The sequence below is a fragment of the Myotis myotis genome, unplaced genomic scaffold, assembly GCF_014108235.1.
Source record: "Myotis myotis isolate mMyoMyo1 unplaced genomic scaffold, mMyoMyo1.p scaffold_m19_p_9, whole genome shotgun sequence".
NCBI classification, from domain to species: Eukaryota; Metazoa; Chordata; class Mammalia; order Chiroptera; family Vespertilionidae; genus Myotis; species Myotis myotis.
This window is the reverse complement of record NW_023416401.1, coordinates 23,128,412-23,153,691: the sequence shown is the minus strand read 5'-3', so window position 1 is coordinate 23,153,691 and position 25,280 is coordinate 23,128,412. Positions and strand designations below refer to the sequence as shown.

At 47.5% G+C, this 25,280-nt stretch overlaps 1 protein-coding gene across 1 annotated transcript in view; it reads left to right on the top strand.

Annotated features, from left to right (window-relative positions):
- The window catches only part of PTPRT (protein tyrosine phosphatase receptor type T), a 682,122-nt gene that overhangs the window by 436,361 nt on the left and 220,481 nt on the right, over nucleotides 1–25,280 (top strand). Inside the window, exons 9-10 of the mRNA XM_036323307.1 lie at nucleotides 5,637–5,838; nucleotides 7,200–7,302. Of these exons, the coding sequence (XP_036179200.1) occupies nucleotides 5,637–5,838; nucleotides 7,200–7,302 (305 nt within the window). The remainder of the gene's footprint in view (nucleotides 1–5,636; nucleotides 5,839–7,199; nucleotides 7,303–25,280) is intronic.

The window sequence follows — 25,280 nt, the reverse complement described above, 5'->3', positions numbered from 1 at the left end:
ACATTTGCCTTGGAGGTCACCAAGATGGCAAAGACCATCCCTGCACAGTGGATCAAAAAAGGAAGTAAATATTTTAACCAGTGATTTGAGTTTACAGAAAATTAAATGAATTTAACCCTTTATACAATGAACTATCCACGTTGATCTATTTCACATGTAGTCTCATTAGTACTCTACTGTGTTGAGAATTCCAGAATCTGAGTTGGAAGCCATTTGGAGAAATTTGGGAGCAGGTGGATGGATGACTTAAGGTGCTGACTCCCCTCTCCCCCAAAGAGTTTAGGATGAAGATATAGTTTACCATGGATATAGTAAAAGCTATAGAGGATGTTTCTGGAATGTCAAGCTCAGGTGGGCAGGTTGTGACCCATTTTATATGATAATTGATGCTACATGTGTTTCCTCAATATGGGGTCATCTGTTTGGGAGTGAGCCTTTTTTACAGCCCATCCCAATGAACAACAGATGTTCATTGAGAACCCACTCTGTACTAGACTCTGGTCTGGGCTCTGAGGAAACATCGATGAAGAAATCCCCGTTCCTGACAGGATTGATGGATATTGCAGGGAACGAAGTCTTTTGGGGAACACAGATCTGGGAGCAATCCGTTCTGCCAGGCAGAGTAAGGCATCCCTGGGTGTTTGAATAGACTTATCCAAGTTTTTGTCACGTCACTGCACCTACGATGGTGAAGTTGAGGCAGCAGAGAACACTTCATAAGCTGTGGATTTCCCTCTGTTCTTCCAGCAGGCCACACGGTCACCCACATAGCTGCCCTCACCTCTGCTCACATGCTGAGCATGTCACCTCCTTTGGCCTCAGCTTCCTCAGCAGAGGAATGGGAATAACCATAAAGAATCCATACCCTTTTTTGAGGCTTAAACAAGGCGATTTTCATGCGAACCCTGTCTCACAGTGCTTCGCACATAGCAAGTGCCCCAAATGGTGTTTTTGTCATGATTGCATCTTCTGATCAGCTGCTTCTGAGCCCTGGCTGCATCCCTCATCCTTATCTCCGATCTGTCCTTAACTCCCATGCACCATCTCATCCTCAGAACCTGAGTCTTGTCAGACAGCTGCTCTATCTGAACATGGGACTACAGGGTCTTATGTCGTCCCGATCCCAGTGCCTGGAGCACAGCATGGCCCAATCTACGCATGTTCAAGTCCTTCCTGACGGGGCTCTTCAAGGGAAATGGTTTCCTTCTGTTCTCCCTGCCTCTCTTGTCCCTGCCTCTTCAGTTCAGGATAGAGGGGCAACTTGTTCTTTGCTCCTTTGATGGAGCCGTGATGCAAAGGCTAAAGGTGCATTAAAATTATTATTTAACCCTTAAAGAACCCAAGACTCGGAGAGGTTAAGCAAATGGTTTAAGCCACGTGGCTAGTTTGATCATTCACTTACCCATGCAAAAGGAAGAAATATGGAAGAAAAACCAGATAAGATCTTTGCTCTCTTGGAGCTTAAAGTCTAGTACAGGAGTCATCCACTGCTTTCCACACAGGGCCAGAGAGAAAATATTCATGAATGTGTGGGCCACAGGGTCTCAGTCACAACGACTTAATTCTGCCATTGTCGTGTCTAGGCAGCCAAAGACAAAGCATATGTGAATGGCACAGCTGTGTTACAATACATTTCTAGTTACAAAACCAGATTAGGGGCCGAGTTTGGCTTTAAGGCTTTACTTTTGCAAACCTTGGGATAGTGGGAAAGGGACTCACAATGAAATAATTGCATGGCTGAATGTAAAATCCACATTCACAGTTCAAAGAGGAAAGTTGTGACTCTGGGTACATGGAGGATGTGGGAGTCAGGGAAGGTGCTCATGACAAGTGTCATTTCAAGTGAGATCTAAGGATGAGGAGTCATTAACGAGGTGAGAGGGAGGGAGGGGAAGGAAAGCCGTGTTTTGTGCTGACAGAATAGCTTGTGCCGAGGTCCTGTAGCAAAAAGGACCATGGCTCGTTTTAGACACTGTAATAAGGCCTCGGTTGCAAGAGGGAGCCCAAGAGAGGCCAACTCATGGCATGAGCTGATGAAGATAACATGGGATAACAATGTGGTCTGAATCCGGAGAGCTATGGATTCTAAGGGATGACGTGATTAGATTCTCATTTTGAAGTCCTCGCTCTGGCTCCTGGCTAGGGATCCCACTGATGGAGACCGGAAGAGACTGGGTGGCCTCATTCACCTTGTTGCAGCCAGAGCCCAGTCCCTGGAGTCCGTGTCGACATGCAGCTCAGCACCCTTTTGCCCGACTCACCCTTTATTTTATGTTTGCTGTTCCAACAAATCTCTCTCTCTCTCCTCTTCCAAGTGAAGATTCACATTGTATTATGTATTTTATGGCCACAGCTCCATCCCATTCCATTTTTCTCACCTTTCTCCTTTCCCTCCCCAGCCCGAGCCCACCCCCACAAGTTGCCAGTTCATAAAACTTGCAAGTTAAATTTTTCAAAGACGGTTTCTGACAAAGCAGCGGGGATTCGGCTTGGTGAAGCCCTCCATAAAAAATTGAAGACACGCTATATTAACATACATTGATTTATTCATACTGTTTCATTACAAGTAAGTGAGGATCCTGTAATACCAGGAAAGGTTAGGAGAGCAGGGGAACACGGTAGATTATATTGACAGCTCAGTGGAAATTGAGTTGCTTCTGGATTGAATTTGGAGGGCAGGAAAGGAATTGGCTAGTAAATAAGGCATGAGCTTTACCTCCCAGTGCCTGTATATCAATGCAGTTGCCACCAGCCCAGCCAGGGGGACCAGGGGGAGATTTCAAAAGGATGCATATGCATGCCTTCCCCCCTGTGGGCTGGGGTTCCCAGCCACAGGCAGGGTTTTCTGAACCTGCTCTTCCTTCTGCCACTGGGGACACCTGGAGTCCAGCCCACACTGAACCCTCACCTCCCCCAGTTGCTCACCAGTCTGCAGTCACACTGGCCTTTCCTCCGTTCTCACGAGCCTTTTCCCACCCAGGCCTCTACTCAGGCAGCTCCCTCAGCCCAGAACCTAGAACACTCTGTCCCCTGCTCCGAATCCCTATCATCCTGGGGCATTAGTTCAATTCTGCCCTGCAATACCCCCTGTGTTGTCTTAGTTCAGTGTTTCTCAGATGCAGACCCCTGAGACTAAGGTGTGAATACCAGTGATTATTGAGAAGTTTGGGAGACACTAGGGGGTGGGGAAGAGAAAGGAAGGTAGCCGGTGGTAGGTATGCTTCCCAGCCAGCTCCCTGTGGAGGCCAGAGGAGCATCTCCCATGGGGAAGTCCCCTAGGGGGCTGCAGAGGCCAGAGGGGCCTGGGAAAGGCATGACCCACCTCCCATCCTTCCAGTGGCTGTTCACTGCCAGGCACTTCCTGCCAGCGCCTAAGCACAAAGCCCTCAAGCAAAGAGGCAGACATGTGTCGCTTGCCTGACAAGGGCTGGACCTGCCCAGGCTCTGCTTGCAAAATGCCCAAATCCTTCAACTCTGGGCATTTCTCCTCCTGGGCTCACTCTGCTCCAGGCAGAATCTGGTCTCTCTCCTAGACACGTGGTCTCAATTGCTACGGCGCTTCATACAAGAGAGAAAAGTTACCTCTTGCTCCGAAAGCATTTGATACCCTTGCCAGAAAGAGAGAACTGCTTAGTTTTGAAGTGAAGTGGGTGCGTTCCCTTTTCTGCCTGAGTGTGGCCTTCCTGTCAAGCATAGGACATTCATGGTGGAGGACAGAACAATGTAGGTGACTTACTTCGCTCTAGAAGAGAGGACCCTGAGGACGGGGTCTAACTTGCGTTCATTTGGGGGCCCCAGGAGCACCCGATGCAGGTCCTAGAATCCAGGGGTGTATGGGAAACATTGTGAAGGAGCACTAAGTGAATGAATGAAGGTGCCCTTCCATTGATGCAGTGTGACTCCCTGTGGGGCAGGGGGATACAGAATAAAGAGCACAGGTTTTCGAGCCTAAGGGGCCTGGGGGTGATCCTGGGCCTGTGACCGAATACGGAACCACGAGAGCGCACCGTCTGTAGCTGCATGTGCATTTCATGTAGCTGCATGACAGAGGCCAGGCACTGGAGGGCACCCTGTGTGTGACTCCATTTCTATGAAGTTCAGCTGTATGCTGTTAGAGGCAAGGATAGAAGGTGCCTTGCCACAGGTGGTGGGTAAGGATTGAAGTGGTGCGAGGGGGACATTTGGGGGCTGATAATGTCCTCTCTCTTAATTGGCTGCTGATTATACAACTGTGCCCGGTTAGTAAAAATTCATTGAGCTGTAGCGTTTTCTGTGTGTTTTAGACTCTAATAATATATTTTAATAGAACAAACTAGAAAAAATAAATAGACAAGCCCTGACCGGTTTCCTCAGTGGATAGAGCGTTGGCCTCGGACTGAAGGGTCCCAGGTTTGATTCCAGTCAAGGGCATGTACCTTGGTTGCGGGCACATCCCCAGTAGGGGGTGTGCAGGACAGCTGATGGATGTTTCTCTCTCATCGATGTTTCTGACTCTCTATCCCTCTCCCTTCCTCTCTGTAAAAAAAATCAATAAAATATATTTGTTATAAAATAGACAAAAAAGCCTGTATTTGCCACGTTCACAAATGTTTAATTTAGAAACATGGGTACTCAAAGTGTGATCCATGGGGCCAGTGCCAGGACGCCAACCGTTTTGTTACTTTCACAGCAGATAAGTTCAGAACTTGAGCGTGAGCACCTAGAAACATCTCTAGTGCCTTGGCATTGCTGTGACACCCAAGTTCATGGTCAAGGGGCATGTCTTCTTGCACAGAGTGTAGACCAGTCTGGCTATCGCCAGACTCACATGACAAGTCACATGTGATGTGGTCTTTGGGTTATTATGAGAGTGCAATGGGTTAGGAAACCCAGAACTGGGCCTTCCCCAAAGATATGTTGAGAAATGCTGATTTAATGCAAGTTGTTTCAAACCGAGCTTCAGTTTCTGCATCGCTAAAATGAGAATTAAGTATCCTGATGCCCCCAAGGTTGGGGGAAGACAAGCAGTGCAGTGCATGAGAAAATGCAGATGATGCCACCTGCTGTAGGGGCCGAGGACTGCATTTTTCACTATCTTTCCAAATAATTCTTCTTGCGATGCCTCTCTCTAGCACTGCTCTACAGATGCGCTGTCCAAGGTGGTGGCCGCTAGCCACGCGGGACTACTACGCTTCTGAAATGTGTCAATACAAATGGAGAGGTGCCATGGCAAACGACATATGAGATGTTGAGGACTTCATGTGAATACATATAGACTGTATTCACATTATAAAATATGAGTATAAAATATCGCAGTAACTTTCTGTAAATTGCAGGTTGAAATATTTTGCATATATTAGGTTTGACAAAATATAATATTTAATTTTTTTAACTTTATTTCTATTTCAGTGTGACCACTAGGGAACTAAACTGCATGTCTGTGGTGTGGGTTGTGTTTCCGTTGGGCAGCAGTGGTGCAGAGCGCCCGCGGTGGCTTGTTTCGAGGCTGGGTGACCTGTAAGGTGGACAGCAGCATCGGAACTCACTGACCAAGCCCACATGCCTTCTCCTTTCCTCCCCTGAGGTCCCTCCACCTGAGTGCCGGCCAGCTTCCTGAGCGAGGGGTTAATCGGTTTGCTTGCTCGCTTGTTGTGCAGATCAACTACAAGGCTGTTGGCTCCCTGGACCCGAGTGCCGACCTCTCCAGCCAGAGGGGGAAGGTGTTCAAGCTCCGGAACGAAACCCACCACCTCTTTGTGGGTCTGTACCCAGGGACCACCTACTCCTTCACCATCAAGGCCAGCACAGCCAAGGGCTTCGGGCCCCCCGTCACCACAAGGATCGCCACCAAAATCTCAGGTATCTCTCCCAGAAAGTGGTTGCTGCTTTGCTTTTCCCCATGCCTCGTTTTCCTGGGAGTGAAGAAAGGCCAGAGTAGTCGCCATGTAGTACTGGAGATCAAGGCGATGCTGCCCCTCCTATGTTACCTCTGTAGTCTCACAAGGAAAACGCAATCCACACACTTCCTAACGTGTAAAAGTTACACTCATTGGACCAGAGGGCGTACTGAGCGATTCACCAAAAATTAGACTACACAGTTGCATTAAGTAGTACTTTATTTTTTCATACATATTGGCTTGTAAAAATGTGATTTATTTTCAGGAATATTCCTGTTAGCACGCACGGCAGGGCACAGCAGAGGTCTTCATGAAATGTCTGATGAATGAATGAATGTTACAAAGCCACAGTGGTCCATGATTTCACCTGCCGTCTGCAGTAGGGCCCCCTCCATCATCAGTCAGCATCAGGCGGAATTACCTGGGAGCCTTTTTTACAATTTATATTGTTTCAGAATGTCTATGCAATTCTGGCTGGCATGGATACACATTTTGCATAACAGACCCATGGTGTTTTTGGTAGCTTAATGTTTTCACTTCTGTTTATACCATAAGCATTTTCCATGTTGCTACATTGCTTTCATTATAATGTTCTGTCAAGCGGACGGACGTAATTTAATTAAACATTCCCCTGTGGTTGGATATATGTATGGCTTCCATGATTTTATAAAATAACGCTTCAATAAACATGCTACAGAATAAAGTTTAATTCATCGGTTTGGATTATAACTTTGGGATTAAATTCCAGAAATTGAAATACTGAATTAAAAGGGATGTGGGTTTTAATAGCACTTAATGCAAATGTCTAAATTACCTTCCCCAGGGATCAGATTTAGTTTCACTCCTGTGGGGCTGGGGATGAGAGAGGGAGGGTCTCATGAGGAAAAAAAAAAAAAAAGAATCACTCATCACCATTGTAATTTACATTTTTAATGTGCTTAACAAGGTTGACTGCGCTCACATCCTTGTTGAGTACTTACATTTCCTGCATTTATCTGTTTATTCGTGTGGGACTTTTTGATTGCTGAGGGTTACTGGCCACATCACTGCCACCCTTCCCCAGGCTCTGCAGCACCTTGGAGGAGCCCTCTGCCTGGTTGGAGATCAGGACCTTCTTCGCTGAAATCCTAGGATGCCATGTGCCTCTCATCTAAGCTTCCCCACACACCCTCCTTCCAGTCATCCTGAGTGTCTTAGGGGTGGCCTTAAGGGGAATGAATGAATGAATGAATGCTACAAAGCCAGGGTGGTCTAGGATTTCACTGCAGTGAGTGGGGCTTGGGACCTGTGCTGAGCTCCACGCTCTCTCTGTTCTCTGCCCAGCTCCATCGATGCCCGAGTATGACACAGACACTCCACTCAACGAAACGGACACGACCATCACGGTGATGCTGAAGCCTGCTCAATCCCGGGGAGCCCCTGTCAGGTAGGAGGTGCCTTCGCCGAGAGTTCACAGCTTTCCTTCTCTGCACCAGGACACCTCCCACTGAGTCGTGTCACCATCAATGCCCGGGCCGGACTGGCCAGGAGCCAGGCTTCCTGGAGGAGGAGGGCCAGCAGCCCATGCCCAGTTCAGGGGGCCCCTGAGCCAGGAGCCTCTCTCTGCACAATGGGTGTTGGAACTGATTCTGAGGGAGCATGCCGAGGCGGACCTGAGGAGGCTGGGAGAGAACCTTCTGGAACACATGGACAGTAAATTTATTTAGTGGGTTGGGAGCCTGGAGACTGAGCCTCCTGCCCAGATTATCTTTCCATGTCTGACTGGCATTAGCAGACAAATGGGCAGACTTGCTGAACTCTGAAACCTGCCTGCTCAGAGACATGAATGGGGCCAGACCTCTGGGCTGGGCTAGCGTAGGGCCTTAGCGTCCTAGGGTCCCCCATTGGGGCTTGAAGTCCCAGCCCTACTGCTGATTTTCGCAAGAGGCTGCTGGGGGTCAGGAGCATGCTTATGGCCCAGGCGATGAAAGCCTCTCCATGGCTGAGCTGCCCCAGTGCCAGGTCCTGGCGCGTGGCTACCAGGAAGGCGGGCATCTCTTTTAAACCAGCTACACTTTGCACAGGGGCAGCAGCTCCGAGCTTGACTGCCAGCTTTGCTCAGCGATCACAGGACGGCAGTCCCTTGAAATCAAGCTGGGTGTTGGGTGAAACAGCTTTCAGATGGGATCAGTCCAGTTCAACAAGCACGCACTGAATACCTTAGATGCCCGGAATGGGGAGGGCCACAGGGGATAAAAACGATTCATTTACTTAGCCATTCAACAAGTATTTATGGGGCACTCCCTCTGTGCCAGGGGCTGTCTAACTGCTTAGCAGACAGCAGTGAACTAGCCATGGTCGAAAGAAAGCCAGACTGTCGCTGGGGAGACAGACACATGAAAAGATAATTACAACACAGCGCATGCGTATGGAGATGTGCCTGGGTCGTGATGAGGGCTCGGAGGGGAGAGTTGCCAGAGGAGGTGACACTGAGCTAGATCTTAAATGTTGTATGAGATTTTGCCAAAGCAGTAAGAGGATCCAGCGTGAGCAAAGGCATGGGGGACAAACGCAGCCTGCTGTCCTGGGAGCAGCCAGGAGTGGTTCCGTCTGCTTCGGCATAAAGGTGAAGGCAGCAGTGGTGGGGTGGCGGTGGGGCCATGTTTAAGATGCTCGGGCTTCTCTGAGGAGCCCTGGGGAGCCAGATGCAGTGTGACTTTTATGAAACTGGAGACTAGGAGACCAGCCAGGAAGGAGGCTATTGGGATGGGCTCGTTATCTGTTTTCCCACCTGGATCCAACTCTACCCAGAAATTATAGGCAGTGCAGCAGATCCAATCAGTTGCCCGCAATTAGGAAGTTCCCCTCAATTCCGTAGGCTTTGCACAATGTTCTGTTCTAAGTCAGGTGAATCTTCAGACCTTGCAACAGGCGTGTGTAGTGTTTGTGGGACACCTGAGCTGAGAACTTCTGCCTTGTCTCCTGTACACAGGTCGTTGCAGGACCTGGCTGTGGTGAGCCCAGGCAGCTGGTGGCTCTTACACCAAATAGATAGTTGCTGAGTTACTTGCTTTTGTTCCTGTTACTGTCGTATACTGTCATTCAGTTCTGTCTATACACTGAGATATTATTATCCTCCTTTTCAGATATTATTATTCTCATCCTCAGGCTCAGAAATTCCCACAAGCGCACAGACAATAAGCAGGGACGTTGAGACTGAGCCCAGGTCCTCCAGGTGCTAAAGCACATGTTGCACTTCGGCCACCTTTGCCTGCCTCCCTTTCACAGCTTGTGCCTCTTTCACGAAGCAGCACTGGTCATGTTTCAACATCTTTGAAAGCTTTCCAGATGGCAGAATAGGCCCAGAAACGAGAAACAGTGTATCCCATGTTGCACAATCCATGCGCAGCTGACCCCACACCCAGGACTTTTACACAATAGACCCAGGCATCCCCTTTCACGCTGCAAGCCTTCAAAACTACCTCCAGAGGGACCTGGCCACCTGGCTTCCGCGGTGGCTTCCTGGGGGTGTGGATTCCGTCCACTCCCCTCAGCCTTCTCTATGGGGCAATGGAAAGGATGGGAGCTTAGTGACAGGGAGCCTGGGTTCAGAACACTGCTGTGCAACCTTGGACCAGATACTTCATCTCTCTGAGCCTGAGGTTTGCTTATCTGGAAAGTATGGAGGGTAATGATTCCACAGAGGCTAAATAAAATATAGAAGCCACAGCAAGGCAGGCTGTCAGAGTAAGTCTCTTCGTTGGCTTTTCTGCTTCTCTTTGGAACTTAGGAAGGTCTGCTCAAAGTGGATTTTGAAAAATCTGTCCTGCCACCAGGTCAGTGTTGCCTGCGTCTTTCCTATTCAAATTTTCAAAGCTTTTCGAGACCCTGATTCTATGGTGGGGATGGAAGGCCTTTGCTTTTTTTCCTTAAGATCCCCTACCTTCTTTCCAGCACAAAGTTTCCAAAAAACTTTTTTTTTTAAAATTGTACTGAGAAATAAGCAATATGGGTCCAGCAGCATAAAGTTAAATTTTGTACAGAGGACTAGGATAAACCAGATTATATGTCCATGAAACTCTGAAAACTCATCAGAGTCATTAGCACCATGTTTTATTGGGCAACTACTGTGTTCCCAGAATTTAACCTTGACTAACCTAAGAGTAGGATCTTTCTATTAGAAATGAGGAAGCTGAAGTTCAGTCACAGAGCCCGCAAGTGATGAAGCTGGGACTAGGATCCAGGCCTGCCTGCCTCCAGAGACCAGCAAAGGGGACCTCTGAGCAGCCCAAACAGGCGTTCCTGGGAAAGCTCTTCCAGTTCCCACAGAGAGAAGCCCCTTGCACTTTCCTCTGAGCCTGCATGCTCTTAGCTTGCCCATCTGTTTGGTAATCTCATGCATCCTAAGACCACAGTAAATTAAGAGGTGGGAATGAAAGTGCCTGGGAGCAGTGAAAAATGACAGTTGGCAGGGAGCAAAAAAAAAAACAAAACAAAACAGGAGAACTCAATAAAACTGACACAGGGACTCAAGAAATTAGGAGGTCTGCATGCTGCAGCTCCTCACGGCCATGGTTGTTCACCCATTATTCCTGGCTTACCCCCAGAAATTTAGCATGAGGCTCCATGTCTTCAAGTGCAAAGGACCTGCTAGCTTTCATCTAATGAGCAAGGGCTTGCTGCATGCCTGTCACCATAGATAAACTGTATCCTCACAACATGGCAAGAGAAGTCTCCCCATTTTGCAGTCATGGGAACGGAGATAAACATACCCCAGGGAGTTGATGCAGACCACAAAATAAGCAAGGGGTGTGGGCAGCATTTAAACTGACCCTAAGTCAACCCTCATTCCACTAGACCTTAGCACCTCCCTAGGAGGAAGCTGGGCATGACATATTTTGGTGGCATTGCCATGGGAAAAAATGAAAATAAATGTCACTGCTCAAAGGGGCAATGCTTCGGGTGTGAAGAGGTCTGGCTGCGTTTCTTCCCAAGGCTCTGGATCATTGAGGATGGGCACACTCCTTTTCGGAATTATTTTCAGACTGGTGCTTGGGCATTTGACGAAAAGGGCAAGAGACTAACCTGTGCCACCCAGCAAGTCTTTCAGGGCAGCTCGCAACGACAGCAGTGGCTCCATCACAATAGATTTCCGTTACCTTAGCTCTTTCCACCTTGAGGTCAGGGCACTAGGATGCCCAGCTGGGAGATAGTTGACCATTAGGTCATTCAACAAATTGAGCGTTTGCTGTGTCCCAGGAGCGGGATGTAAGTGGGTTACACACATACCTGTCCTCAGGGGGCCCATGTGGAGTCCCGCAGGTCAAGGAAGAGGAGAATTGAGAAAACAACAAAGGCCATGATTGCAGCACATGAAGAGCTTACTAAGTGCATGGGGTCAAGGATGCCCGGGATGCTATTCATAGCTGATAGTTCCTTTAATTTCATTGTATCATCCGATTGCCATTTACCCAGTAGATCTGCTGGGTGGAAACACCATCTCCATTTCTGAAGACGAAGCTGTAATCAAGGTGTGAAATGATTGGCCCAAGGTCACCAAGCTTGTTACCTGTACAGCAGGACAGGGACCTCACTTCCTGCCTTTGCGTTCATTGCTCCCCTAGAAGGTTCTGAGTTTCCCATGCCTGGGACCTCAAGTGATGACTGAGTAACCACTCAGTGGGGATGCTGGTGAGGGAACTGCCATCAACTCGGAAGTGAGGGGGAGGCAAAGGAGGCCTCAGGGGCCCTTCACTCTGGGCTGTGTGGGTGAGTTTGTAACTTGAACCTCAGCATGTCTCTCTCTGGGTGCGATCTGCCTGTCCTCAAACAGCATCATAGCTGAGCCCCAGCCCCCAGGCCTCACCAGCAGGGCTCTGTCCATGCTCAGCCCCTTGCTGCCCCTTGGGAGCCCTTTGGGTCTGACTTTCTGGTGGAATTGATCGGGCCCGGAGGCGAGGAGGGGAGGTGGGGAGGGAAAACTGCCCTGTGGGCTCCCGCACCCTCATCTCTCCAGCCAAACCACGTCGGCAGCTTGGCCTATATTTCTAATGCTCCACAATAGAGATTTATTGCTTTTGCATTGCTTTCCCCAGGCCTTCAAAGATTTATTGGTTTTTAAGTGACAGAATCCCAGAATTGCTTAAAAGATCAATCAAGCAGTGACTAGAATCTAATATTCAGCTCTGACTTGAACACGCTGGGCCTTCTTCCCCCACGCCCCACCTGTCATGCTGATGCATCTGTAGTAACCTTCCTCAGAAAGTAACTTGGCCATGAATTAATCACCCCTAATGCAGTCCCTGAAGTAGGGCCGGGAAGAGCCCCGGATTCTGTAACAGACCCCCCCCCCCCGGGTCCCCAGCTGGCTTTCTTAGAGGCGCCCCTTTCTCCCCCCACCCTCTCCTTCTCACCCAGTCAGTCAGGGTGCCCGTCCACTCAACCTCAGACTCAGCTTGGGAATTATCTCTTTCTTCTCTCCTCTGTCCCTCCCTCCTCCCCCCACTCTCCTAGCCTGCCAGGGCGCCTTGCTGGTTTCCCTGGCATACATTCATCATCTTTATCCAGCCCCCACAAGCTGCTGGAATGGTCCTTCAGACACACAAATTGGATCAAGTTAACTTTTCTGCTTAAAATTCTTAAATGGGTCACTGGTTTTCTACTGCATTTAAGTTCAAGCTTCTTAGCATGGAATTCAAGGCCCACCAGAATCTGGCCCTGACCCGTTTCTGGTTTTATTTCCTTTCGCTTTGCCCTCTTACCAGGCTTTGCTCAAGTGCCCCGTGTGCTTTCTTCATCATTCCTTCCTGAGCTTTTCATTGGGCTACACGTGTGTTGCATGTTTTCTCTGGGTTTATTTCGTGTGTGTTCCTCACTAGACTGTGAGCTCCAAGAAAGGGGTAGGCTTGACACTAATAGATCCCCTTTCCTGGGGACAGTGCCTGGCATTTAGTAGACACTAAAAATAAAACCAACAAAAAACCTAAGTGAGTAAATCGGCACATCTGTTTTGCACGCCTGGCAGGAGCCAGGTGCCAGGACTGTGCAGGTGCACCTCACTGGCCCGTTTTAGCTGCCCCCTAGTCTGTAAGCACTGTCCAGTGGAACCTCCTGCCATGATGAAAATGTCCTATCTCTGTGTTCTCCAAATAGTCACCACTAACTACAGGTAGCTGTTGAGCACTTAAAATACGACTGAGAAATTAATTTTTTTTTAAGTTGTGGCTAATGGCTACCAATTTAGATGGTGCAGGTCTATAGGAAGAACATTCAGAAAAAGAAAAAAACTGCTGATGAGCCTGTGGACTTGGCCAGAGATTCCCCAGAGTTCAGGTGCGCAGGCATTCATCCTCAGCCTGGTGGCTCAGGCAGGGAGAGCTTCTTGGAGGCAGGGTTACCTGATCTGGGACCAGTCGGATGAGGGGGCGTGTGCTTAGTGACCCAGGAGGAAGCAGCCCATGCAAGAGCCAAGGCAGAGAAGGCGTACAGTGTGTTCATGGAACCACTGTGGGCTGCAGCAGAGAAGGGGTGAGAGTCAATGAGCCGCAGGGGCCAGGTAAAGAGGCCTCCACTTGCGGTTTGGTCTTTTTCCTGACAGGTGCGAGGGCATTTGGTAGGCACATGCAGGACCATTCCCATCTGCAGCAGAATGCACCAGCTCCTCCTTGGGCTCCCACTCTGTCCTGGTCACTCCTCTATCAGGGACTTGCGTTTTCCATCTCCACCAGCCTGTGACCTTCTTGTGTGGCCCTGACCATGACCTTCCACCTCTCATGCTCTTCCAGCCACAGCGAACTTGCCAGTTGGTACTTTGGGACAGCTCCTGGAAGCAGATCAACTCTGATGCAGTTGACTCATGGGGCACCCTTGGGCCAGTTACTTACTTCTCTGAACTTCAGGCTGTTTGTTGGTAAAATGGGAATACATTACCAGGTCTCAGATTGTTTTGAAGATCCAGTCAGCTAAAGTGTGTAAAGTGCAATTGGCAGTTACTCAACTTGCTCCTTGGCGTGGCCATGCTGCTGGGACAGGGGCGGCTGCCTGCCCCCTAGCTATGGGATGGGGCGCTCTTGGAGCCCTGCTGTAAGCTGGTGCCTGTGTGCTAGGCTCCTCCCACACCACGGGAGCGCTGTCACATGCCAGGTGTTGGCAAGCATGTGACGCATCAGGGAATATGCAGTTATCTACAAGGTTGTCCCCAAATCCTTGAGACAATGTTACCTTAACAATGGATCCTGAGATTCGAGCACCTTTCACAAACACCAAAGTAAGCAGACAGTGCTAGGGTGTCTCAGCTGCTGAAGGACCAACAAGATAAGGTCAGTCGTACCCTCAAGTTGGAGGAGATGCCTCCTTAGGGTGTGAGATCAAAACAAAGAAGGTCCAAATCCCCCTCAGGAAGGGGCACTGGGATCCACATGAGCTCCCTCAACTGAGATCTTATCAATATTGGGCGCAGAGTGGGTAGACAGAATCACACCAAGCAGGAGAGGTGAGACCAGATCCTAGGAGATGAGTCAGGTCTATCTGTTCCCTCCTTCATTTGTTTATCAATTCATTAACCAATTAAGTCAGTAAATACCTAATTTGAATTTGAACAAACACTGTGTGCCAGACACTGCTGAGCACTGAAGATCCAGAAATGATCAAAACAGGCCCATGTGCAGCTGAAATCCTAAGGGTAGAGACAGCTCTGTGCAGACGGAGCCACGGACACTAATGATTGGCTATTATTAGCAGCAGCCAATTCTTATTGGGTCCATGTCACCAACTCCCCTCTGCTTTCAGCTGTAGCTGTGCTGGACAGTTCCATGGATAGTTGCAAGGTCCCGCCTTTTTCTGCTTTGTCTAGGTCAGTGGTTCTCAACCTTCTGGCCCTTTAAATACAGTTCCTCATGTTGTGACCCAACCATAAAATTATTTTCGTTGCTACTTCATAACTGTAATGTTGCCACTGTTATGAATTGTAATGTAAATATCTGATATGCAGGATGATCTTAGGCGACTCCTGTGCAAGGGTTGTTCGACCGCCAAAGGGGTCGCGACCCACAGGTTGAGAATCGCTGGCCTAGGTGCTTTCTCCAAAGCCCTGTGGATCTTCTTCAGTCTGAGCAGGCAGGTCAGAAGTGCAAAGGATTTAACACTGTAGGAGCAACCTTCAGCCAGTGGGGGAGGGGAGTGTAGGCATCCATGCCCTGACTCCTGTCCTTCAGATGGACCCTTCTGAGGCTGCTGCCACACTGTTCCTCTCTCATTGCCTTTAGGATCGAGCCCATTTCCCAAATGTGAGCCAGCTCGACAATGCACACTTTACTGGTTTTCTTTCCTTCTACGTCTCACTCCTTCTTATAAGAGGAGGGTCAGACTCAGTCCAGGGATTAAGTTAGAGAAACTGAAAGGAGGCCAGTAGGACAGTAATGGGGAGAAAACACAAAAAGAGAGGCACAGGATGAGGTTGGGAGAGAGAGCCAGAGACCACAGTCTTTGTTTCTATTCTAAAAGCATTGAGGAGTCAAAAAAAAGGGGGCTTTAAGCAAGCAAACAATGTGATCCATCTTACTTTTTTTAAAAGGTCTTTCTGACATCTTTGTGGAGAATAGACCAGAGGAACAAGAGTGGGTCAGAGAGACCAGTTGACAGTTATGGTTGTCAGGATGGGAAAAGAGGATGAACCAGGTCAGAGTAGTGGTGGTGATGGAGCTCAGACTTGAGGGAGGATGACTAGGTGGTGACTTTTCTATGGAGCTGGTGGTGGGTGTAAAGGAAAAGACATTGTCCAGGTGACTCCCAGGTTTCTGGGTTGGTCATTGGCATGGATGATGGTGCCGTTCTCTGAGCCGAGGATTACTGAGGGAGGGAAGTCCAGGAGTGGCCAATGATGGTAAAGGTAGCTTGGGAACCAGTGGGAGAGTTAGGAGCCAGTTGGACAAGGACCTGATGTGTGGACCAGGTGAGCACTGGGGCCTCTGAGGCACCTTCTCCAAGGCAGTTAGGATGTGTGGACTGCTTTCACGGCCTGCCTGAGGCATGGTGCACAGAGGGTGCTGCTCCAGCGTGGAGCACGAGGGGTATGTCAGATGGGATACTAGTAGACCGTGTAACATGGCAAATGGCTTCTGAGGTCAGTGCCAGTTCTCGTCACTCCAATGAGCCTTCATGAGCCCTTTGCATCTGACACGTGCAGCTAATTAGCCTTATAGGCTCTGAAATACACAAGGATGAGCTCCAGGACAGATTGGAGACCCAGCCAATCTATATATAGATATATATGCCTAATATGCTAAGTGTCTGATGGATCATTCAGCTGTTCGACCAGTCGCTATGATGTGCATTGACCACCCAGGGACAGACGCTCCGACCGGTAGGTTAACTTACTGCTGGGGTCTGGCTGATGGGGACTGAGCGAGATGGGCCGAACACACCCTGGAACCCTCCCTTGGTCCCTTCCTGGTCCCGATCAAGCACCGGTGAGGTCCCTAGGCCTGGCCTGCGCCCTCTTGCAATCCGGGACCTCTCGGGGGATGTCAGAGCACAGGTTTTGGCTGATCCCTGCAAGTCAGGCTGAGGGGCCCCACCGGGCCTCTAGTTTTTAAAGAAATAAGAAACATCATTGGTAAGAAAAGGAAACGATTGCCGAATTTCTTCCAGGACCCCTGTGATAGCTGTGAAGCCCAGGGTGAGAGCGCTTGAAACAATCACAGAAGGGCTTTGCTGAACCATGGAGCTGCAGCGAGCAAAACTGGCATCATCATCATCTGGTTCTCAGACAGCAGCCTACGATGGTGTCCAATGAGGATGGGCAAGTGAAACTCTGGAGGGCTTATTGACGTGTGGCCTGGGGAGTGCATGAGTCCCTGTCCACATGGGGAGAGAGGAGAAACTGAGATTACATTTAGATGCTCTTTCTCTAAACGTCATTGATTTCCCTTTGTTCCCGGCTCTCTGGGCCACCTTTTCTGGAGCCTGAAGATGAGGAGCAGAATGCACTCCACTTTGGAGTTGGGGGATGGGCAAGGAGACTTAGCTCTGCAAGTCATACCGCTTGTTGCCAAGCCTGAAAGTGTGCTGGGACTTCATCATACCAGGTTGGAAAAGAGGAGGAGCCAGATGCAAAAAGAAATGACCAGCAATAAGGAATAATGGGATAAATATGGCTGCAGAGCTATTCCCTGTGGGGCTGTTCCACAGTGTACATATGGCGACTAAGGGGCCATGTAACTGTGACTAATGGGACAGATAAGTACCACCAGTGAAACTATCCAAGGAGACAGGGTCAGTCTGGTGAGGGTGGTACAGAACCGCAATCCGATTACCCAGGCAAAGAAAAGGAAAGAAGGGTGACACCCAAATAATTTAGGTGGCTTTGCATCCACATCTGCTCATCCTAATTGCATTGCAGGTCTCCTTTTATCAGCCCCCCAAACAACCCAGCTTAGTAAGTATTGGGTCTGGTGTTGACGGATTCTGGATTATAGTCCTTAAGCTCAAACCAAGGAAGAAGAGCAGGTGTTTCAGAAAGAATATTTTAAAGGGAGCAGGAGCAGTTGCTGGAACATGAAGAGGGAAGAGTGTTCTATTTTGGACTGTCTGCCATCTGGAGAGATGGAGACGAGACTGCTGCTGGCATGAAGGAAAGCAGAGTGTGGTCGTCATGTTCACCTCCTACCACAGGGACTATTTAAATCCCAAAAGGCTGGGGTGCTGGGGAGGCATCTGAGCAGGGGCTTGAGAATTAGGATTCACATTCAGAGGGTGTTTGAGTGAACGACCTCATCCAGGGAGAATGTGTATGAGAAGAGGCGAGGGACAAGACAGAGATCTGCGCTTCTCCAGTAACCACACAGGCAGAGCAGGACCGGCCAGAGAGGTAGAAGACAATCAAAGCAGAGTTCAAACGTGAAAGTCAAAAGAAGAATCATTTTTTAAAAAGAAAGATGGTCAACATTGTGCAGTTTCATTTTCTCCAAGAACTGTGAGCAGGTCTTACCGTCAAAGAGAGACACGCAAGTTGATAGAGGGCCACGGGAAAACAAAGCTGATGGTGTCGACAAAAGTGCTTGGACGTGGAGCATAGAGTCCAAGCTTGACCTACAAAGCCTGTGAAGGTAGAGGTGCAGGTAACAGAGATATTGAGGGTCAGACGACCTCGATACTGTTGAAAACTCTTATACAGGGGTACAAAGTGGGGAGAGGCTGCAGAGACCGGAAGAGGGATTCGGGGAGTAAGATGATCGAAGGGGAGGCTTCAGTAATGGAACCCTGCTATGGAATACTATGGCCATAGGTGTGACCATGTTGGCAGTGATGGTGGATGGATGGTAATGGCTTCATGGTGAAGGTCACCAAAGCCAGTGTGTCAAGGAAAACAGAGGCCAGGCTATGGATGGAAGGACAGTCTGAGTAGCTAATTCTTATGTTAATCCTCTCCCCCTGGGCAGCTGGTGACATCCTTTGCAAGAGCCACAGTGTCTCTGCAAGATGCCTTCTCCTGGGTCTAACTTTTTCCCAATGCTTTTCCTGCTGACTTTTCCTTCTCATGAGCCCCCGGCCCTGTGACAGTTGGCATCACTGCTTTGCCTCAGATCCTGCACAGCTGACAACCGATGGCTCTCCCTCTCTGGGTCTGCAGCCGCCCACAGGTCAGACTTTGCATTCGGAACTCCATCAGTGCATTTCTATAGCCGGATCCATTGATGCTCTCCTGAGCCAGTGCATCCACGGAGGTTGGCTCTCCTGCAGAAGCCTTCTGCACAGTGCTGGCTCCCGCCAGTGGCAGCCGCTCAGAGGGATGCCTCCTCCGGGCAGCAGTGAGAGAAGTGATCCTGAAAGCCCTGGCTTTTTAGTAGGAAAAGAACAGCTTAAAGTTTAAGGTCTCCACCACTAGGCAGAAGAAATGGGTGCTTAACCCCCTTTCACAACACAACGCATTCTCTTCTTTTCCAGTACATGTCTACTTGGTTGTAGGCTCACTACGCAATTTATAAAGATTATAAATGTAAAAAGGGCATATTCATGGCCAGGGCAAGGGGCAGCAGCGCCAGTAACACAAGCGGTAATCAAGGACCAGACTTTAGATCTACACTGACTAATGCTTCAACCAGAGCCACATGGGATATTTAAATTAATTAAAACTGAATTAGATTATAACTTCAATTCATTAGTTGTACTGTCCACATTTCACGTCCTAAGTAGCCCTGTGTGGCTAGTGGCTACCCTACTGAGCAGCATCTCCACCATAAAACAGAGGATTCTGTTTTATTCTACTGCTCTAGGCCCAAGGAGGGCTAGTGAAAAGAGGGCAAGGTCCAGGTTTGGTTTCAGAGAGGCCATGAATGTAGGCTTTTGAGACACAGGTAAAAAGCCAGAGATCCTGCCCTGACTAGTTTGGCTCAGTGGATAGAGCATCGGCCTGCGGACTGAAGGGTCCCGGGTTCGATTCTGGTCAAGGGCATGTACCTTGGTTGCGGGCACATCCCCAGTGGGGAGTGTGCAGGAGGCAGCTGATCAATGTTTCTCTCTCATCGATATTTCTAACTCTCTATCCCTCTCCATTACTCTCTGTAAAAAATCAATAAAACATATTTTTTTAAAAAGCCAGGGATCCTGTTATGAGAAATAAGAACTATAATGGGGGCTTAGACACAGGCATAAAAGGTAAGTCCCCGCAGCCAGAGAGGGACCTATGGTTGAGCTGATGTGCTGCTGAGACGCTGGCCTCCGACACTAGACTTCCCAAATTCCATTGCTGCACCTCGCTGGGATGGAGTCTGGGAAATAGGTTACCCGGAGTTTTCACACCTCAGTGAAATCACTTGAGGAGCAAGGAAATATGTAGATCCCTGCTCATCCCAGGGGAAATGGGACGGGGCCTGAGAATCTGCGTGTTCAAGGGCATCACAGGGCCTACAACATGTAGGCGGCCTCGGGGACGAGGAGGGAACCTGAGCAGGGAACCAGGTATTTTCTTCCCTGGTGCCAATGTTGACGCGTTCTCAAGGCTTGGAGAAGCAGTTGTTTTGCATTTCATTGTGGAGCTGCCCCTGTTGGTTTTACAGCTTTTGAAACTCTGGTGTTTCTTTTGGTATGTGTTTCAGCAGAAGATAATCAGTGTTAGCTCATAAGAGCCGAACTCAGATCTCTGCCACCCCCTTCCTCTATCCTTGTCCACGTGGGGGCCGAAAACACGCCCCTATGTTCTGATGGTGACGACAAGGACTGGCGCCTGCCATAATCCGTGCTGTGTTGCTGCATGCTGATAGCATATCTGAATATATCACTTCTATGCAGATGTGGGGCTTAGGGAGGAGATGGGTGTTTGGTGAGCCTGAGCAGCAGGATCCGAACAGATCTGTATTCTCCTGTGGGAGGGTAGTGCAGTCTGGGAGCACCAAATCCAATTCCTACTTTCACGCTATAAGAAGTCTCATATTTCCTAAGATCAGACAAAATCTATTGAGTGCCCAAATGCCGCAGCAATATGGGCATGTCACTCAGCAGGGATGGAATCTGTAGGCATTGTCCCCCGGGCCAGTTTTGATTATGTTCTTTCTCCTTTTATTGCAGTCAGCAAATCTGAATTTGCTATTGTGGGGAGAGCAGGAAGATGGGGGGCGGGGGGGGATGGGAATGAAGGTTTTTAACCTTCAGAAAGTTCAGAGGTTCAGTCTGAATAAGCACAAAAAACTTTCTGTGTGCCTCCGAATTCCTTGAATTTGCAGAACTGCTCAGAATCCCAAGAGAACTACCTTGCACATAGGATGCAGGGCCTGCTTTGTAGCTAAAAGGCAGAGGAGAAATGGTGAGAGAGGAGCAGCATTAGAGTAAGTGAGAAGAGGAATCAATGGGGGGAAAAAGGAGCTTGGTCCCCATCCAGGCTAAGTTTCAGCCTATTGTTCAGTTTCTTCGCTTCAAAGCCATCTGCTCGCAGATAACGTCTCCCCTGCCAGGACACCCTGTTCCTGCTTAATTGAAATTAGTTTCCAAGAATAGTTGTCTAAAGCAGTTTCCAATGGTGGCAATGTTTTGAAAGTCACAATAGGAGCTGAAGCTTTGGGATGCAGATTCCACACATGAGCCAGATGTTCAAGGGCAGCACAAGGTCTACAACAGCCTTTACATTCCCAAAGCCAGGGGGCCGCTCACCGACCTCTGCAGCCCACAGACGGCTCTGAAACTGGCACCGTCTCGCCACCAGGGACCCGTGGTACCGCAAGTGTGACAGGAAACAATCACGCACATTCAGGTTTAGAGCGATGTGTTCCCCGGGCTTAATTATACCCCAGGTATATAAATTACAGAAACATGTTAATGCTCCCATGATTAAAATTATAGAGTGTCTAATTGAAAAAGCATAAACCGAATTGAAGAATTCCTAATTATAGTTTGCCTTGAGGTGTTCATTTCCTCCATAACGAATGCATAATTTCTTGGAACCTGCAAAGGTGGCCCCTTGCATCAACTCATGGGCTGCAGGCAGATGGGGTAAGGTTGTCATGTTTCAGTTCAGGAAGCCGATTGGGGACGCTTGGTTCAGTGGGAGAATCTTGGGAGGGAGCTCAGGAAGGGGGTGGCAATGGTAAGGCCACCAAAGCAAGGTTCACCCCAGTGGACATTGGGACAAAGGACAGATGGGGGACCCTTAGAAAACTTTTCCACCTGCCTTTCTCTTCCCTCTTCAAAGTCTCAATTTTCATCCCAGTTGGTTTGGGTAAATGCTGTGCCTGTAACACAATGGTCTTCAAAGTTTGGTCGTAAACCAACAGCATTACCTGAGAATTTGTTAGGAGTGTACATGCCCACACTCCCACACCTCGACCTGCTGCATCAGAACTCGGGGGGGGGGGGGGACCTGGCAATCTGAGCTTTAGCGAGGCCTCCCAGAGGCTCTGATGAATGAAGAGGCTGACAAGCATGATTCTAAGAAGTGGGTGGTAGACACCCATGGTCACATCCAGAGATTCAAGAGCCTGGCTTGCGCAACTCATATTATCTGTGAGAGCTATAGGCCTTGTCTGTAGGTTCTGATGGAGACTCTAGTGCATTACATCATACATTTTGTTCATCATTGTCATAGTTTTCATCAATATCTTTGTCGATAAATGGTTTTGCTAAGCCTTGTCTGGCTGGAGGCTGAGCCACTGCTAAGGATGCCTTCCAGAGAGCCCGGGCTTCGCTGATGCCGGGTCTGACTGTTAAATGAGGGAGGGGGCTCCTTCATATCAGTAATAATTGCTATTAATGGCATAGATTGTGAATATATATGCTCCTGAATAGTGATGTAAATTCTAAGTATAAAAGGCCACAGCTAAAAAACAACAACAACAAAAAAAAACACAACTCCCCTGGCATAGTGACCCAAACATCTGTTAGCCATCCACAGAGACTCTGGGGGCGAGAGGAAGTTGCCCTAAGACACACTATAGCTGCATCTCCTCTGCTCAGATACCTTGTCTTTCTCAGGTTTCTGTTTCCTAGTCTGAACACATCAGAGACCGTGTGTGTGTGTGTGTGTGTGTGTGTGTGTGTGTGTGTGTGTGTGTGTGGTAGGTTATAGCCAATTCATAGCCGTCTGAATGATAAACTTATGGTCTTGGTTCATAGCATTCCATCAGGTTTTTGCATAATTCTTAACCATTCCCGTATGGTTGAAAATTTAGGTCATTTCCAGTTATTTGTTGTTATGAATAACCCAGCAATAAACATATTTATTCATGTTTTTCTTTTGGTACTATATCTTGAAATAGGAAAAATCCCCAGGAGTGGAGTTACTGAAATGAATAAAATGGAACTAAAACGCATTGAGTGCCTACTTTTATATGCCAGGCGCTGACAGCCAATTCATATATATTAACCTTTTTCATTCTTTAATTAAAAAATCTCAAAGTAACCAGGGCACATAGTTGGGAAATCAAATAGTCAAATCATTCCTTGCTTCACCTTTTTCAACTCCCCAGTCCTGTGGCCCAGGGGCAACTGCATTGAAATTCTTTGCCGTTTCTCCTGGGAATTGGCAATGTCACTACATAATGTGCTATTTTAAAGTTATTGATTACAGACATTATCTATTTACATCCTGCTATTACAGATGAGACGTTGGCTGTTTTAAATCATCCAATGCCTTCTTTCCAGCTTCCCGGTGTAGTTATGCCACTATTTTTAGTGAAATAAATACAGAGTGGCTAATTTTGTAATTCTATAAAAGCAGGTCACTTCAGTGCCAACTGGGATACTATTTTTGTTATAGTATTGTATAATTAACTTAAAGCTTACTATGTACTAGACAGTATTTTAAGTCCTTTACATATGTTAACTCCATTAATTCTCAAAACCCTGTAAGGAAAGAACAAGTCTCATCCGTGTTTTAAGATGGGGAAACCGAAGAACTGAAAGGTTAAGTAACTTACCTAAGTTCATGCAGCTTGTAGTTGCTGATCTGGGGTTTGAACATAGCAGTCTGGCTCCACAATCTGAACTGTTAACCATTATGGTGTCTACCTTTGATAGTGTGGTGCTTTTTTTAATTCATCATAGAATTTACAATTATTCTATTTTATTCAGGCAATATGTTTATTATACTATTCATACATTTTTTCACCCACAGAACTCCATCATTTCAGTTTAACTGTTAAATACTCTCTCTTTTATTTTCATTTTCTTTTTCTTCTTTTGGTCTTTCCATCCTCTTTTCTAGACAAATACCAATCTTTGTCTAGCATTTGTTTAAAATTTTAGCAATCATACATTTTCCCTTTAAAAACCATTTACTGTTCTGTAAATGTTTCCTCTTTTCCTCATAGCATCACTCTTGTGTATAGAGGCAATCATTTCTCTAACTTTTCTGAGGATACTATTTTGACTAGGAGGCGGGGGGGGGGGGGGCGGGGTAGGAGGGAGGGAAGAAGAGAGATTTTTCTGACTCTTGTATTATCTCTATTTTCTCTGGAGTCACTTTTTCACATTTGAATTGACTACTCTCTTTCATGTTGCAGTGTTTCTCCCCTAACCCAGGGAACCTCAGGAGTCAATATTTAAAAGTCAGGTGTCGTGAAAGGAGTATGGAGGTACTCCAACTCTTCGAAGATGAAACCTCCTGTCTCCTGCCTGGGCGGTAGCGGATAGACACATAGAATCCCAGGTTCAAGAGTTTGATTTTTTCATGTACAGATTTTTGATCAGCACCCCTGTTTTCAGCCTCACATTTCACTTACACACTCTCCAAACTTCATCCATCCAGGATCCGAGTCTTAAGCGAGATCCATTGGGCAAGTCAACTCCCCTTGTTCGCATCACTTTACCACTTAGTTTTCTTTATCTTGCTAGACCAGATTCCTCTCCTCTGACCACATTTAGTCTTCCAGAATTTTTTTGAAACTTCTCATCTATGAATGGCCCTTTACATCTTCTCTTTTTTTCTTATATATTTTTTAATGCCTTTTTAAATCTTTTACTGTCATTTTAGTGGCGTCTCAGCAGAGACAGGAGATAAATGGAGTGCATTGAATCTTCCACTTTTAACTGGATGTTCACTTACATTATTGTCTAAGCCAGTTCTCACAATAATCATTTAGGGAGACAATATTATTGTCTTCAGATTTTCAAATGTTATTTAAATATTTAAAAGAAGGTCCCACAGCTAGTAAAGTTTCAGAGCCCAAAATTCTAGTTTAATGCAGATTTTATTTATTTTTTTCACAATAGATTTTTTTTATTGGTTTTTCAAAAAGTGTTTAATATTTTAAGGCTTCAGCTTATAAACAAAAAGATATCTTGATTTTTTTTTGTCGTGAAAATGTTCATTTTCTTCCAAACCAGTTTCTGGACTGGGGGATTTTATAGTCAAATCCAGCTCCTGACATACAACCTCTATCTGAACTATAGCACAGTTTGCACCTATGTTAACACTATAGAATCTATGCTCTTTGTATTTCTATGTCATAAAGGTGTTTATGGACCTTGAAAGCCATTGCAAATTATTTCCCCAATTTGATGCATCAATTTGTCTTATCTGGAATTATACAATCCCACCAGCTTCACCATAGCTTCCCGGAGAGGGCCTGTTATCATTTACGTTTACTTCGATAACCTAATGGATTTTAAATGGAAGCACATTATCATTTTGATATGCATTTCTTGGCTTACTGGCAGGGCAGAATTTTTCCATGTATTTTTATACTATTGAAGTCTCTTTAAGTTGTCTTTTCCCATTTTTTAAGCATCCTTTTCCCATTTACCAATGGCAGCGGTTCTGAACCAGAATTCATTCCTCCTCGAGGGGCACTGTCTAGAGATAGTTTGGGTTGTTACAACTTAGAAATGGGGGCTGCTGCTGGCATTGAGCCAGTGAGTAGAGGTCCGGGATCCTCTAGGCACCCTACAATGTATAGGACAGACACATCACCAAGGTTATCCAGCCAAATGCCAATAGTA